Here is a 17,687-nt window from a genome sequence, read left to right as displayed (position 1 = left end):
TAGGACTGCCTTCTTGTCATCTGTTGAGATGACCACTGAGTTGTTGCATTGAGTTACTGGTTCTCCTTGTAGGTAGTACAATCCTTCATGCTTGTAACCCTTTATGATAGTCATAGATCCCTTGCTTAATTTTATTGTACTTGCCTGAATTTTATTCACAATACCCATGTCATCTAGAACACTTATAGAAATTAAATTTCTAGCCAAATTAGGGACATACCTAACCCCTGTGAGTGATCGGATTACTCCATCAAACATTTTGAAACTAAGTGTTCCAGAACCTTCAATGTTGCATGATTGGTTGTTTCCAAGTATGACTTTTCCCCTCAGTTGATGTCCTGAAATCAGTAAGAAAATTTTTACTGTTAGTCATGTGAAAAGTACACTCAGAATCTATGATCCAATCATCTTTAAAAGATGATGCAGCAACATAAAGTTCCCCACTCTCATATCCATCTGTGTAATTTGCTTCTTGTTGATTTTTATTTCTGTTTGAGTGGTAGTCAGATCTATGATTATTAATTTGACTGTTTTTGGCTATCATTTTTGTTTTTGTTACTCCTTTTCCAGTAATAGCAATCCTTCCTCATATGACCTACTCTTCCATTTGTGTCTTAAGGCCCTTTAGATTGAGACCTTCCCCTTCCATGGTTAGATCCTTTGTTAGGTCCATGGTTTTGACTCCTACCCCTGTAGGGAGTCTTCTTTAATTTACTCTTCCCTTGACTGAAATTTAGTTCACCATGAGAGTTCCCTGACTTCTCATTTTTCATTTCCAAATCCTTAGATTTTAAAGCAGAAATGACCTCATCCAATTCAGTCCTACCATATTTAATGGCAGTTTTCACTTCTCTGTAAGAATCAGGGAGTGAATTCAAGATAATGATGACTTGATTTTCATCACTCAAAGCCTCATTTTCACCTGAGTTTGCTAACTCAATGTGCATCCTCAAGAACTCATCTAAGTTCTGATCCAGGGACTTAGTTGGACTCATCTTGAAACCAAAAATTCTTTCTTTCAAGAAAATTTTGTTGGTGAGAGACTCGATCTGTTGGAATTACTCTTCCAATTTCCTCCAAATCTTGGCTGGGGTCTCTTCTTTGTCCACAAGTCTGATAATTGCATCAAACAGATTAAAGATTATTATCCCTGTTGCTGTTTCCAGAAGTTCTTCTTGCTGGATTCTTCATGTGCCTTATGGCCATTCAATTGGTTCCTCAAGTACTCTTAGCAGTTTCTGTTGTGCCAAAAGTGAACTGATTTTTCTCCTCCATATCCTGTAATCACCACAACCATCAAATTTGTCAATATCTAATTTGATATTACTCATTTTAATGAAATCTGAAATAGAGAGAGTTGAGTTAGAGAGTTTTCAATTGGATCATTCAAAGGAATATCCACAAAGTCCTGAAGTGCATAATCTTCTTGCTGTGGATCAAGTTCTTCCATCTTTGAATAGCTTTCTTGATCTTCTTGGATTGACTTTCTTTAGTAAGAAACCTTGCTCTGATACCACTGTTGGGATTTTACAGTCTTATCCCTACATAAGTCAACTCACACACACAAAACACAAGGTCAATCTTGACCTTTAACAACTCAGCAAGTGGACTCAAATTGTCCACGTATCACACTCAAACATTAGACACATTTCATTGATTAAAGACATTTAACTTTACCAAAAACAAAACACAGAAAATTGATCAGGTTTTCATGCTTAGTTTCTAGGGTTAGTTCTATCGAATATATGTGCAATGTTCAAAGATGAATGTGATTTGATTATGCAGATGAGAGTTAGGGAAGAAAGGAGAAGCAAACACAGTATTTTATAGAGGTTCCCCCTGAGTTGATGGGGTAGTCCTCTTGAGCTCGCCTTAGAAAATGAGCAGAGCCTTGCACTATTCAAAATCAAGATCCAATACACGATTGATGGAGCTTCCAGCTACAGATCAACTGGTAAGACTCGATTCTCTACTGATTTTGTTTATCTCCTGTTTCTACTTCTTTTCTTCTCAAGAACAATCTCTCTCTTCTCACAGATTCTCACTTTTCTCTCTTTTTCTCAACTTCGAGTTCTTATCTTTGAACTCAGAGCAATTACAGGGTTCACTCTCTCTCTCCCTAGTCTTCAGCTCTGGGCAAAAAATGAATCAAGAGCAGTCATTTATACTGCTGGGAAAAGATTAGCGAAAGTGGTCTCAGATTGATGAGCTGTCAGGTAGTTTTCTGTTGATCTGTTAATTACAGTTAGGATCTTGATTTGTAACTATATTGTGGTTGTTGTAATTGTGCAAGTTGTCTTCTTTTGTAACAGACTTATAGTTGGAAAAGTGTTAGTTGGATTTAATTCCAACATAAGAGAATTTCAATTTCAATATATTATTCTAACATTCAATTTTATTTATTTATTTTAGTTACCAACTTTTTCTTTCTTTCTTTTTTTTTTTTTTAGAGTTGTCATGCCATATATATTATTAGATTCATATATATAACTAAGTAAATAGAAGAAAATGATATAGAAACACTTTTGTAGAAGCTTTGACTAATTGTACATATATTATTACCCCCACCAAGTCAAATAGTGGGTGTTAGGTAATAAAGCAAGCCTAAATTAAGGATTGACTAATTGACAAAATATGATCATTTAGGTTACATTTTGTTAATGACACTACTAATTAATTAAGACTACACAAACACTTGTCTTCATGATCTTCTTTTCACAACCCATTACCTGTTCATCTCTCACACAAATCAATAAGAAAATAGATCAGATTAATTCTCAACTTATAACATGCATACATACGTTGCAAATCCAAATGACTAACCATTCAAGTAAATATATAGTCAAATTAAGGAATATTAGTTATAATTAATTATTTATGTTTTGTAATAATTAAAAGAAGAAGAAGAAGAAAATACTAACCATTCAACTTTGAAATAAGTATCTCTTCAATTTAGAAATCCGAATCATCACATAAAGCCAATCTCCAAATTGATTGAAGCACCCCGAAAATAAGCAAGCATCCAATAAGAATGAGTTTCGATACAAAGCTCCACAAACTCCAATAAAACCCAAAGCAAATCCAACTTCAAGTCCAATGTAAAACCATGACATGTCAAACCATTTTTGATCATCAAAATCTGAATCATCATCATCATCATCCTTGAAAATTGGATGATCATCTCCAGGGCATTTAGTCAAGAGAGGAAGTCCACATAATCCATAATCATCATTTCCAACATATGAAGAAGCATTGAAGCTTTGTAATTGAGTACTTGTGGGGATAGTTCCTGACAAATGATTATATGACAAGTCCAAATATGCCAAAGAAGACATTTTTGCCAAGCCAATAGGAATTTGGCCACTAAAATTGTTATGTGAGAAATCAAGTGCTTCTAGTTTACTTAAGTTGCCAATATTCAAAGGTATGGTGTAATATCCAGATTAAAATAGTATTTAATTTTTTTTTCTCTCCTTGGGATATTAATTGTGTGAGGATAATTATCTTATATATTTGTGTTGTTAGTGAGTTGAGATTGTTGCTTAGATTATTGTACCAATTTTCTAGAGAGAGAGTTAAAGTTATATTAACTACGAAAGTAAAATATTATGGTATTTTTACAAGGTAGGTAATCATTTAATTAAAGCCCAATATGAAAGTTTATTAGGGTTTTATAAATTATTTAGTGGATTTTAATTAATGGTATAAGTGATATTAAATAACATTATTATAGAATTAATGTTAAGAATTCGTAGGTTTGGATAAATTCGCAGGATTAAAAACTGTTTTACTAAAACGATCATATCTGGAGTTCTAGAGCTCGGATTGAGGTGATTTCAGTGGCGTTGGAAAGATAATTCAAAGATCTATCAATTATGTAGAAATAGATTTATCGAAATTTTAACTTTATTGAGGTCAAAATTAAGGTACAAAGTGACGACCTGTTAAGTTTAGTATAGAAACCCTAAGTTTTAAAATTCAAATTTAAAACTTATATCTAACAAATATCTAACAAATAAGATTTTTATTTAATTATTTTATTTAGAGTTAAATTAGTATTAGATTACAGGGGTTATTTTATTATTTTCTTTTATGGGTTTAATTAGATTATAAAACCTAAATCTATCACATTCTTGATACGTAATATGCAGAGTCTCTAACCCTAAGAAAAATTAAAACTCAATCTCAATCTCTTTCTTTCAGCCTGAACACAATTCTTAGAGAAGACACTCATAAAATCTTATATCCTACAAGTTATCCATCTCGCTACCTATCAAAGATTTATAATTTTCCTTCTTGTTTCATTCTCTTCGCCAAACAACACTCATGATTTTCATCAACATAACATTGAGATCATCATCACCATTCTAATAATTTGAGATTTCAAGATCTAGCACTGATTAAGAAGAGTCATCAAGAGGTAAGAGAGTTTTTCCACTTATTGTTGTGAACTTTTAGGTTAAACTATGAAATCTCGTTTTTTATTTTTTTCTGAAAATTATTGTCTTAGTAAAATAGTCATATCTCTCTCAATATTGATCCGTTTCCAGCAATTTTTATATCGTTAGAAAGCTTATTCGATGATCTAAAATTTTTATGAAGAAACTATTCACCATTTCGGTGATATTCTATGTCGAAAATTATCATCTTTCTGATATTATTGTAAATCGTTTTTTTCATATTCCCAGAAAAAGTACTTTCACTTAAAATACCATAACTCTCTCAATTCTTGTCCATTTTTAATGATCAATATATGGTTTCAAAGCTTATTCAATTTTCCATAAGTTTCATGAAGAAACATTTCGTGAATTCGGAGTTATACTATGTCGAAAAGTTAGTTTTCTTCTGTATCATGTAATTCGTTTCTTGAATCTTGTTCTTCCAAAACTGTTTTGGTAAAATTGTAATATCTCTTTGAATATAATTCCAATTTCAGAGATTTTGGTATCATTGGAAAGGGAATTTAATTTCCTAAAACTTTCATGAAGATGTTATCTTCTAGTTCTGAACCTTTCAATGCAAAAAGTTTGTATTTTCGCTAAGTCATATAATTCGTTACTCCATATTCTTTCTCAGAAATAGTTTCAGTAAAACAATCATAACTCCCTCAGTTTTAATCCATTTTTAATGATCTTTATATCATTGGTAAGATAATGGAATTTCCTATAATTTTTATGAAGACAACTTTTACTGAATTAGTGTAGTTGTTGGTCAAAAATAGTAATCTTTCTGCTGTACTGTAAGAGTACGAATTTTAATATTAGGGCCTTGACCCATGTCTTATTATAGGTAGTAGTGACGAGATAACAACTCTTAAGCAGCGGGATTTGAGGTAAGGAAATTAGATAGTTTTGTATGTGTTTATCTGCATAAATTTAAATTCTTTATGTATTGAAATATGACTTATGATTTGTTTTTATGAATATGTATATGGTACTGAGAATGTGTGGTATGGACACAATATGACTTTGTGAATTGATACATAGATTATGGTTGTATGACTTGTATATGTTGTATGTTGTATTTGTATGTTTCAGGTCGTGTGTTGTATGATGTATTTGTATGTTGCATGTTATATGTTGTATGTTGTATGCTAACGTCTCAGGTAAAGTGGGGGACCATGGTGGGGTATGATACGGGATAAGACCGTTGAATGTAGAGATACCCTACCCTGCATTTTACTGAGTCGTGTATGAGATTGTTATGGTGGGTATGATACAGTGATGTTACTGTTGAATATAGAGATACCCTATCCTATAACAATGGTAGGGCTGCATAGGCCCATGTTATTATATGGGCAGATTAGGCCCAGGATATTGTAGGGTCAGACTAGGCCCGGGTTATGTAAGTAATGGCTATGATATGCCAATGTTGTGATAATGACATTATTATTTATAGTATTGATATGATTATGTTATGAGTATGATATTGGAGTTATGATCTCTGTATATGTGTACGGTGTGAACAAATAATATAGACTTGTATGATAAAGGTTTCCATATGTACAGTTATTTGGTTATAGTTATAAAAGAGCATGTATGATATTGCTAAAACTTAATAAATACATTAATGGTATGTGTGATGTTATATGGTATTGTTTGATAAGCATTTCCTTACTGAGCTTTTAGCTCACCCCCCTTACTTTCCCCCTACAGGTATTAGACAGGGAAGTATGTATAGTGAGCAGGGTCAGTTCTGGTACGTATACTGTGAGCAGCTACGGGCGGACAAACGATCTAGAACGCAGGTGGTGCCTTAGTTTTATTTTAAGCAGTTGATAAATCTAACACAGTGGAAATGCATTATTTAAAATTATTTATTTACTGTATCTTGTTTTACAAATGAAGGATCCTTCTCTGTTGCATTTTGATTTTTTTTAAAATCCACTGTTGTATTTAAATTATTTTTTTTATCTTTTCAAATTATGCATGAAAATAGTATTTTTGTAAAATAAGGCAAAATATCGGGGCGTTACATATGGCTCCACTCAAACTATTCCATGACAAGTTTAATTGAACTAATCCCACAAGATTTGTCAACTCCATAGGAATCTCTCCAATCAATTTATTACTTGAAAGGTCAATAACTCTCAACAATCCCAAAATCTTTTCATATTCATATGTTTTTCCTTTCCACCTTACCCATGCCTTATTGTCATACACTTTGTAATTTAGCATTCCCTCAGTATAGTATACTGGAATTGACTTATCATCATTACGATGATTGTCTAATTCTAATTCTTTTTCAAATGCTTTTTGGTCATCTTAAATTTGTAAACGACTCCCAACATCATCATCATCATCATCATCATCATCATCAAATGTCTCATCATGATTCAATGATGTGAAATTGTTGAAACAAAATGGAATCATTCCATTTATGTTATTATGAGAAATGTCTAATATACGAATAGAATCAAGATGACAAAGATTGGAGGGCATTACACCATGAAAATGATTATAATTTAACTGAAGGACAACCAAATTGGTTAGTATTTCCCCAATCCACAATGGTATACTTCCTCTCAAATTGTTCTCTCCAACATCTAGAAATACTAAACGAGTGCAATTTTTCATGGATGATGGCAAAGTTCCTGACAAGTTGTTTTTTCCCAAAATTAGGGTTTCGATTTGGTATAGAGAAGAAATGGAGCTTGGAATCACCCCTGATAATTTATTGCTGTAAAAATTGATAACTTTTAATTTTCTTAGACTAAATAAACAATCAGGAAGGGTTCCAACTAACAAATTGTTAGAAAGGTCAAGAATTGTTGTTTTTGGGGAATAATCATCATCAACTAATAATGATAGATAATTAGTGCAAAACAAAGGCTCAAATTGTGTGAGAGTATTATTGGAGAGATTCAACACAGTTACTTTGAAAAGAAAACTAGGTGGGATATGGCCATGAAAGTGGTTGGAGCTTAAATCAATAAAAGGAAAATTATTATTAGATTCTAGTTGAATTTTTGGCAATGTGGAGTTGATAAAGTTAAAGGATAAATCCAAATAATGTAATTTGGAACTTGTATTGAAAAACCAACTAGGAATGACACTAGATATTCCACAATCAGATAAATCAAGATATGAAATATTTGATTGTGTTTTGAGCCAAGTGGGAAATTGTGGACCTAAGAAACAAGATCTCAAACCAATGTATTGGAGTTGAAAAGAAGGAACCCATTTGTTTGACAATTTCAAAGTTAAATTGGCATTAGAAGATAGGTCAATGTGGTCCAACTTGGAGAGATTCTCAAGGTGTGTTTCATAGATAACTCCTGTAAAAGAGTTGTTAGAAACATCCAATAACTTGAGAGTGGAAAGCTTGGCAATACTTTTTGGTAAATTTCCATTCAACTCATTGTTGGAGATATCTAACTCTTTAAGAGACATGGGAAAATGTTCAACATTCTTTGGAAATGTTCCTTGAAGTTTATTTGAGCCCAAATTTAGAATTTCCAATGAGGAATTGTGTTTACAATGATTAAGGATATTTATGATATCATCAAGGGTGGAATTGAATGTGTTTCCAAACATAACTAATTCTCTAACATTGCAAAGACTCCCCATTGATTTTGGTACTTTCCCTTCAAAATGATTCAAGGACAAGTAACAAGTCCTAAGATATTTCAAATTTTCAAAAGAACCTAAAATAGGACCTTTGACATTGAAGTTGCTAAGCAAAGTGAGATCAAGTAAATTGCTACTCAAATTAAGCAAGCGAGAAACGGTTGTAGACCCAAATGTGGAAGCATAGACACGAATCGTTGTGATTGAATTCGAAGAATTTGTGGTACGAGAAAAAGATTCTAAATCTGGAAATTGACAATCATATAGGTACAAGCTTGACAAGGAGGGAGCTGTTTTGAATGTATGAAACCAATCCATAGATTTAGTGAAATTTGTACTTCTCAACTTGAAAACTCTTTAGATAAGAGAGATGAGAAAGCCATTCAAAACTATTACTTGTCAAATGGCTAAAAAGACCATTAAGATCAAGAATATGCAACTTAGTGAGATTTCCAAGTTGTGAAGGAATTTCACCAAACAAAGGGTTCTTTGAAAAATTGAGATATTCAAGGTTTGTGAAAGAACCTATGAATTTTGGAATTTTAGTGAAAGAATTGTAACTAAGATCCAAATGCTCCAAATATTGGAGTTGAACCAAAGATGGACTAATTTCACCAGTAATTGGATTCCAACCCAAACCAGAAGAATAATAGGTAATATTAGGACGAAGATCAAGCATGATAATATGATTAGTTAAATTATCGCACCTTATTCCTTTCCATTTGCAACAATCTTTGCTGTTATTTGTCCAAGATGATAAGAGATTCTCAGAATCATGAAGGCCTTGTTTGAAGGTCAGAAGAGCTTGTCTCTCTCCTTCTATGCATGAGTGATTCACTTCATCATCATAAGAAACTCCATGACTTGCTAGGAAGAACACACTTAGCATTACAATAACTACCATATTGATCATAGTTTAAAGTGATTAATAATTATAAGTGAGCATTGAATGCAATCTATGCACATCCATCTAACTATATATAGATACTAGATAGAGAGAAATTCTTTTGCAAAAAATTTTACTTTTAGTCACACTAAAATTTGTAACTATAAAAGTAAAAAAGTTGTGACTAATTATAAATCAACATTCTTACTTTGTGACTAAAAAGTCAGTGTCTAAAGGTATTAGTCACAAAAATCATAAATGTGTTTTTGGTCACCATATTTATTGTAACAAAACTAAATTAGAGACAACTTGTATTTAAATACTATTTCATATTTATTATATCATATATCTTTCTAAGAAATTTCTTAATAATTTAACATCAGTAAAGTTTTTTTTGTATTTATATGAATTATTCTAATTTCATTAATAAGATCACAGTGACTACTCACACTATTACAAAAAAAGACTTTTTTTTGTGAGTTTTAACTCCAAATAATATAATCTAACTCTTTTTTTTTCTTTTTTGAGTGGCACAGGAAATTGTAATATCCACGCCATATTAAGCTTCTAAAATGCAGAAAAATAAAGATGATGATAATACTTATTAAACTAAATATAATATTTCTTACAAAACTAATAAGAAATAAAATAAAAAAGAACAAGAAGAAATTTCCATCCTTTTGTTTTGATTTTAATAATCGAGCTTTTGTTTTACTCCAAAGACTTTGACTAGCCATTTTCCATTCCTTTTTTTTAGAAAAAAAAAATTAATGTTTTGCTCCAAAGACTTGACTGATCTTCTTTTTTTTTTAAAAAAAAAAAATTATAATAATAATAATAATAATTCACTTTTCTTTTCACAGTTAATTATTTTGATAGTTTTTATATGCATGCAATATTATAATATCCCATGGTTTAGAGAGAAAAATTTATTCTTGTCCTAAACTATACATCATCGTAGTCATACTACTTTTCTTTATTTTTGTCTTCTTCTCGTGGAAAATTAGCTAATAATTCACCCACAAAGTCAAGTAAAGCAAAAATAAACAAATAAATTAATAATAACATAAAGTTATTTAAAAAAAAAATATATATTTTTACGTTGATGCCAATATAACTCTTCTTTTTCAAGTAACTCATCAAGAACTTTATCAGCATCTTCCACTTGTTTCAAATGAGCAGCAGAATTGTCATGTATATTATTCAATTGCGAAGAATTCATATGAGCAGCAGCAATATCCTTCCCCATTTGACCATATTTTTTGCCATGCCAATCTTGTAATGCACTTGAACAAGCTGCAATATTTTGCAGAACAGTAGTCGTGGCATGAGAATGAGAGTTTGGGCACCAAAAAGCTTGAATAATATCCCTGCAATCAGTATCTTTGAGCCACATTTGCTCAAAACGAAATAAATAAATTATGCATGACTAGGAAAGTTATTTAAGCAATTTTTTCGGATCGATTGTGCCTATCAAGCCATCCCTGTAATTTTATCCTAGTTACTCTTTTTGAGCCTTAACCTATTCTTTGTTCTACACATATTGAGTCTAAAAAGATAAACACATGAATATCCAAGATATTTAACCCTAATTATACCATAAGTAAATCTTTAGTTTGGGGGAATTGGGATGGGAAGTTTGTTGTATGTGTGTGGAAAAGGTGTGAAAATTGAGAGAATATAAAAAAATTTGATTGACAAACAACTTGGAAAAAAAAAAAGAAAAAAAAATCTGACAATCAGTGTCAAATCTAGAAAAAAAAAAAAGATAAACATAAAGTTGTTGCATAATATCTCTCACGCAATTAGAAAAAAGGGTATTGGGATTGTATGAAAAGTATTGTGGGTGACATGATTAGAGAAGCTTATGGTATAGTAAAGCCTAAATGACCATTTCACTACCTTTACCCTAAACCTAACATTGCAAGCCTAGAAAGACCTTCTGATTCTTAGTTGTGCATTAATTTATATTAGTGGGAATAGTAAGTATTGCAAGCATATGGAATTTTGGATTAGTGGATTGATGATTGTAATTGGCATGCATAAAGTGGTTTAATTGTTAGTTAATTGCATTCTATGGTTTCATGAGCTAGATGAAAATAAATTGAAATCTGTCAAGGGTGTAATTGAACTGAAATTTTGGATTATATGCATAAGTGAATTTTTTTTCATAATCATGTTATTGAAGCTACTTGAAAATTTCCCATATTTTGGAGATTGACTTGTTTAATGTTTATTTAGTGTATTACTCGAGGACGAGTAAAAGCTTAGTTTGGGGGAATTTGTTAGGTTATTTTTAGTATTAATTTTAGATTAAGTTTAGTATATTTTTAATTTAGTTTTAATCGTGTTTGGAGCATTTTCACACTTATTATATTTTATTTTTGCAGATTAAAATAGAGGAAGATTAAAAATATCAAAGGAATAAAGATGAAAAAAGATAAAAATATCTCACAAAAAGATGATATTTAAAATAGAGAAAATTGTTCAAGAAAATGCAGCTGAAACTTAAAGCCCGAATTCGACTATCTTCTTATTAGATTTTTGAAAAATTCGAAACATAAAAGTTCTAGATCTCTCTTTTATCTTTCCGGAACATCTTGAATCTTTCAATTCCGAGCAATATCGAGAGAGTTATGGCCAAATTACTATCAGTCGACGTAGCAGAAAAATCACTTACAACACGGGCCGCTGCATGGCTTTAGCATGCCGGGGCTCGCCCCCCCTAAACAGCACAAAAATCATATTTTTCTCTCACGTGGGTGTTGGGGGTTTCCTAGTTCGAATAGTCATTTAACATGTGCATTTTTCTATCTTCTTAGTCCCTAAAAGCCTATATAAAGGGTGAATTGGAGTTGATTTCAGTCAAGCAATTTTAGAGGGAAAAGGAGTACGAATTTCAGAGGCAAGTCAATACTGGAGGCATTCTGCACAAGGTTTTCAGCATTATTTTATTCTCTATCTTCTTCTTTTTCTTAAAGTTAATATGTGTGATTGTGCTTCCTAAAATATGAGTAGCTAAACATTTAATTACGGTGTAGATCAAGATTGTTTAACATTGTTTTATGGTTTTAATATGATTTATTTTCCCCCTAATTTCTATGTATTCTATTTCATTCGTACTTAATTACTTTTATTAATTGTCTGGCCATAAATTAACTGTCTGTGATTTTGATGCGAGATCTGAGAAGTGAGTGTCAATTATGCTATAGTGAAATAGAACTGAATTTCGATACAGGTTGAGAGTACCTATATGGTTTAGATAGCTTATAGGGTTTCTCTGCTTAATGCCTATTGCATGTTAAATTTATCACGAGATTAGAAAGCTTTCATGTAATTGAGATTTATATATCTAAGAAGACTATAAATTACCTTAGCAAACCTGCTATTGCATAGAAATTAATAATAGGAAAATAATCATATTATGCCATAATCAATAGAAACAATTGAAATCGAAGCCCTAGTTTTTATTAACTGTCAATTTGCTTTAATTATTTGCTTCTTATTAGTTTTCTTATTTTAAATTTCTTTCTTAATTTTTATTTAACCAAATAGAAGTAAGAGTTTAATTTTAACGTACTTAACTACAATCCCTGTGGGATCGACCTCACTCCTGGTGAGTTTACTACTTGTAACGATACGTGCACTTGCGTGTGCAAAATATCACAACACTTCTCATGGGGAGTTTTTTATGTTTTTTTTTGCTAACTTTGTTTTGTAGGTGTTGGTTAATTAAAAATATTTTGATTATTTAAAGTGCCAAAGGGAGAGATTGTTAGGTCCTTTTTTGGCAATTTAATTATCAAAATATTTTTTAATTAATGTGCATTTTTATTGAGCATTTAAATTGCTTTTATTACATTGATTTTGTGCATTTTATTGCTCTTTTCTATCTTAGGAAAGAATCATTTTTCAGCTGGACTTTTCTTTGTTAGGAAATTTCTTGTAAGAGAAGAAATTCTCTTATGGAAAGTTGTCTATTTTTGAGAAACTTGACTTTTCTTTTTTCTAATTGATGATTTCGATTTTGCATTTATTAGAACAAATAAAATTATCTTTATTTGGTAGGTTTGAAGTCCAAGTTCGTGATCTTGGTTCAATTTGGAAAGTTTCCTTTATGGTCCTGATTTGCTACTGTGAAACCCGATTCTGATGCTACAAGTCATGTTTTTTTAAGAAAGTTTTGTACAGCTGGAAAATCGTTTTTGTGGTTGTCTCTAGGGTTGCTATATTCTATAAATAGGACCTAGAGAGCAGCCAAACGTTTTTATCTCTTCTAGTCTTATATTTTCATATCTTTCTTTGTGAGAAGAGTGTTTTATTTGTAAAAACTTAGAGTGTTCAACTAGGTTTTGGTTTTCTTATTATGATCTCATACTATTCATAGAATAGGTTGAAGAGAAGCTTTGAACAAGCGTGGGTCTTCGGGAGAAGACTTTTCCAAGTCTCATTTCGGGAGGAAGTGAGCATATATCTTTGGGAGAAGATTTGTTTAAGCCTTACTTCGGGAGAAAGTAAGCACACATCAATAGCTGAAGGGAGTTCACTACTTGGTGTGTTTCAGAGATCAGATTAGCAATGTGGATTACAAAGGGTTGCAGCAAATCATTAGAGGGGGTCTAAATTTGTTTAAGTCAATTGTTTTTGTAATGTTTGATATATACTTTACTAATTGATTTCATTCTCTGGGCATGGCCCCGTGGACTAGTAGTGTTTGAAAGAACACTGATACCACGTACAAATCTCTTGTGTCAAGTGATTTAATTTTCTGCAATTATTTTTATATTCTGCTAGTTCTGATTTGTTTCTGCGGTAACAGAATTATATTCTGCTGCTGCAGACGTATAGAGTTTTATATATATTATATTTCTGTAATATTTATTGATATTTGCAAAAACTCGATTTTTCAATAATCAACTTCCGGCCAAAACGTATATAATTTAAAACCTGCTATACAAAATAAGCTTAAAATTAAAAAAGTGAATATAATAAATTCTAAACTGCATGCAATGACTTTTAAATTTAATCAATGAATTGTAGCTATAGGTGGAAAAGTTTAGGTATTGAATAATCAACTTTATGGACTTGTTTTTCCCATGCATTAATGCATGGTATTGACATATAGAGACTAGAGTCAAGCTAATGACAAAGTCAAAAGTTCCATGCTAATGAAAATAAGACGAAGTCATATAATAATAACGTTACGTTAAGAAAAATTAAAGCATATTTGAATGTTATAAGGTCCGCATTTGACATTTCCAAAATCTTAATAATATTATATATTATATTAAAAAAATAAATGGTTTTTGCATTAATCAGTACTCTATTCAATATTCTTAAATCTATATATTAATGAATTAATAAGTGGATATGTAATATTTCATAGTAACACATATATAACCCATATATTCTCCCATTTAATTAAGTTCACCACAATATATAATTATGATAAGAGTTCCAATAATAATGGTTGTCCTTGTACTTGTATTGATGCTAGCCACTACTATGTGTCATCATGTATGGAGTAGCAATATAAGTGGGCAATGCATAGAGAGTGAGAGACAAGCTCTTCTTACTTTTAAGAATGGTCTTGTTGATAAAGGCAATAAGTTATCCTCCTGGACCAACACCCGACCAGATTGCTGTGATTGGAATGGAATCAGGTGTGATAACTTAACTCATCATATTATTGAACTTAGTCTCTCTTATTTGAATGGTGAAATTGGTTCCTCTTTGGTTGAATTGAAACAACTAAGGCACTTGGATCTTAGTGGGAGTTATGATGGTCATTTGGAAGCTCACAATCTTAAATGGCTTTCTAGTCTTCCTTTTCTCAAAGATGTTGGTTTAGGTGACATTGATTTAAGCAAAGCCACAGATTGGTTTCAATCAATTAAAACAGCTCATTCCTTAACAAGTTTGTATTTAGAATCATGTCAACTTCCGCAAGTTGATATGTTGTCTCTTTCCAATAAAAACTCTTCAAATTCTCTCACTTATCTCTCTCTCATATTCAATACCATCCATCCTACAACATTTCCTTGGATGCTCAATTTGAGTACCAATCTTGTTGAACTGGGCATATTTGATACTTATAACATCAGAGGTCCTCTTCCAAACTCTTTTGAAAATATGAGAAATCTTGAGAAAATTTATTTCAATGAGAATGGATTTGAAGGTGGAATACCAAAATCATTGGGGAATCTTTGCACCCTTAAAGAATTGTCTCTCTGTGGGAACAATTTCAATACAACGACACTCCATGATATTTTAGAATTGCTTTGCACTAAGGATTCTTTACAAGTTTTGGACTTGCGTTCAAACCAACTAAGTGGATCCATCCCTACTCTTTCAAATATGCCATACTTAAGAGAGTTCGATGTCTCTGGTAATTCTCTCTCTGGGGTCATCTCTGAGGTACACTTTCAAAATCTCTCCAAATTGGAGGTACTTGGCTTGTCTTCTAACTCTTTGGCATTAAAATTCAAATCCAATTGGGTTCCACCATTTCAACTAACTTCAATACATTTGAGTTTTTGTAAGTTAGGTCCAAAGTTTCCTAGTTGGCTCAAAACTCAAGTCAAAATAAGAGATATCCGTCTTTCACATAATGAGATCAATGATACTATTCCAATTTGGTTTAACAATTTCATTTCTAAAATGGAATATGTAGATCTATCTCACAATCAATTCCATGGTTCTTTCTCACTGTATAATGTGACTTCCATAATGTCTTATGTAGACCTGTCTTACAATCAATTCCATGGTTCTTTTTCACTGTATGATGTGGCCTTCCCAATTTATCAACTAGATTTATCTTCCAATCAATTCTCTGGTTCTATTTCATTGTACAATTTCACTTCAGAAATGCGCAATCTTAATCTGTCTTTCAATCAATTCTCTGGTCCTATCCCATCATCTTTATCCTCTCATGAAATGTATCTTCAAAATAATAAGCTCACTAGCTTAACATCATTCATGTGCAAACCATTTCTAGTTTCTTCTCCTCACAAAATATATGTTCTTGATCTTTCAAATAATATGTTATCTGGAAGCCTTCCTGAATGTTTCGGAAATTTTAGCAATTTGGCCTTTCTCAATTTAGGTAACAATAATTTATCTGGACTTATTCCAAAATCAATGGGTTCATTACAAGAAATTCGAGTTTTGCAATTGAGGCACAACAACTTCTCTGGAAATCTACCCTCCTTACAAAAGTGTGAGCAACTTCAAGTTTTTGATGTTGGAGATAATTCATTGGAAGGAAAAATACCATTGTGGATTGGTCAAAATCTGAAAAATTTGATCTTTCTTTCTCTAAAATCTAATAAGTTCAATAATTGTATGCCATCCAATCTATGCAATCTTCATGCTATTGAGATGTTGGACTTATCAACGAATAGTATATTTGGGAATATTCCACCATGCCTTGAAAAATTTACTTCTATGGTTGAAAAAAGAGATCACCATCAATTACAAACTGGAAGCAGTAAATTTAGAGTGGATGTACCTGTTGATGAAAATGGTTTGAGACCCATGGAGTTAGAATCATTAGTGATTATGTGGAAAGGAGTGTACTATGAGAATCAAAAGATTTTTGAATCGTTAAGACTCATTGATCTTTCAAGCAATCAATTGAGTGGAGAAATTCCAGAAACTCTAACACATCTTGTTCAATTGAATCAACTCAACTTATCATGGAACAATTTGGATGGAGGCATCCCAAAGGAGATAGGGAAATTGAGTAATCTACAATCACTTGATTTGTCAAACAACAATCTCTCTGGTCAAATTCCTTCAAGCTTAGCAACAATATCTTTTTTGAGCTTCTTGAAGTTGTCAAACAACAACTTGTTTGGAAAAATCCCCACAGGCACTCAGCTACAAAGTTTTGAAGCTTCTAGCTATACAGGGAACCTTGGACTTTGTGGACCTCCTCTAACAAACTCATCATGCTCAAATGGTACCAATAATGGAAGCATTAATGTTGTTGAAGATGGTGATAAATGGTTAGACATGAAACAATTTCACATGGGAATTGGAGTTGGATTCATTGTTGGATTTGTTGGAGTTTGTGTCAATATTTTTCTCTTGACATCTTGGAGACCTGTATATTTCCGATTCTTAAATGCCATGGGAGATTGGCTTTATGTGAGGATTTCAATCAAAATGGCAAAATTCAAGAGAATGTTTTCTTCAAATACTTAATTATCAGGTACTAATAAATTTATGTTTTTAAATCTGCTAATTATTATAAGATGACTTCTGTATATATGTTTTCTATCATTTTATTAAATTTTTTTAAAAAATATAATTTATAAATATATATTTACGTATGAAAGTGTTTTTGATCATCTGATAAGGTACTGGAGTACGTATAGTGGAGCTATATATATGGTAGTTTGCATGAAGTTTCAACTTTCAAGAGCTTAGAGTTCAAGTGGTGAAGTAAATTGAGATCGATAATCTTATTTCTAATTTTAAAATTGTACTTATTAGTACTGTTTTGTTTTGTGTGTAATTTTACTCTATTTTTCGTAAAAATTGGTGTATTTAATATTTGCTTTTGTGTGTTTTTATATGTGGTTTCTTTGTTAACACATTATATATTTCTCCACCAATATAATATAACGAGCTTACTCATTAATAAATTTGAGAAAATGTCATTATGAGACAAGTGATTCCTTCATATTTTGTACATGATTCAATTTGAGAACTAGAATTGTGTTCTT

General features: G+C 31.5%; 3 protein-coding genes across 3 annotated transcripts; 1 reads left to right on the top strand and 2 right to left on the bottom strand.

The window, feature by feature from the left end:
- Positions 1-2,469: 2,469 nt before the first annotated feature.
- On the bottom strand, positions 2,470-6,677 carry LOC115695535 (receptor-like protein EIX2). The gene is made up of 3 exons (XM_061117623.1): positions 6,488-6,677; positions 4,289-4,295; positions 2,470-3,429 (listed from the first exon to the last, which is right to left on the bottom strand). The coding sequence occupies exons 1-3, from the start codon at positions 6,675-6,677 to the stop codon at positions 2,925-2,927; spliced, it is 702 nt and encodes a 233-aa protein (XP_060973606.1). The 3' UTR covers positions 2,470-2,924.
- An 87-nt stretch (positions 6,678-6,764) lies between these two features.
- Positions 6,765-8,387, bottom strand: LOC133039421 (receptor-like protein EIX1). Its single transcript, XM_061118320.1, has one exon. The coding sequence runs from the start codon at positions 8,385-8,387 to the stop codon at positions 6,765-6,767; it is 1,623 nt and encodes a 540-aa protein (XP_060974303.1).
- A 6,034-nt stretch (positions 8,388-14,421) lies between these two features.
- LOC115695533 (receptor-like protein EIX2) lies at positions 14,422-17,163 on the top strand. The gene has a single exon (XM_030622590.1). It carries the CDS (start codon positions 14,422-14,424, stop codon positions 17,161-17,163), a length of 2,742 nt encoding a protein of 913 aa, XP_030478450.1.
- Positions 17,164-17,687: the final 524 nt, after the last annotated feature.

The sequence above is a fragment of the Cannabis sativa genome, chromosome 6 (assembly GCF_029168945.1).
Source record: "Cannabis sativa cultivar Pink pepper isolate KNU-18-1 chromosome 6, ASM2916894v1, whole genome shotgun sequence".
In the NCBI taxonomy this organism is placed as follows: domain Eukaryota; kingdom Viridiplantae; phylum Streptophyta; class Magnoliopsida; order Rosales; family Cannabaceae; genus Cannabis; species Cannabis sativa.
Note: the sequence above shows the minus strand (reverse complement) of the source record. Positions and strands in the feature narration are given on the sequence as shown.

Excerpts from the sequence above, each read along its gene's own strand:
- LOC133039421 (XM_061118320.1), bottom strand. The coding sequence starts at position 8,387 with ATGGATTGGTTTCATACATTCAAAACAGCTCCCTCCTTGTCAAGCTTG.
- LOC115695533 (XM_030622590.1), top strand. The coding sequence starts at position 14,422 with ATGGTTGTCCTTGTACTTGTATTGATGCTAGCCACTACTATGTGTCAT.
- LOC115695535 (XM_061117623.1), bottom strand. The coding sequence starts at position 6,677 with ATGCTAAATTACAAAGTGTATGACAATAAGGCATGGGTAAGGTGGAAA.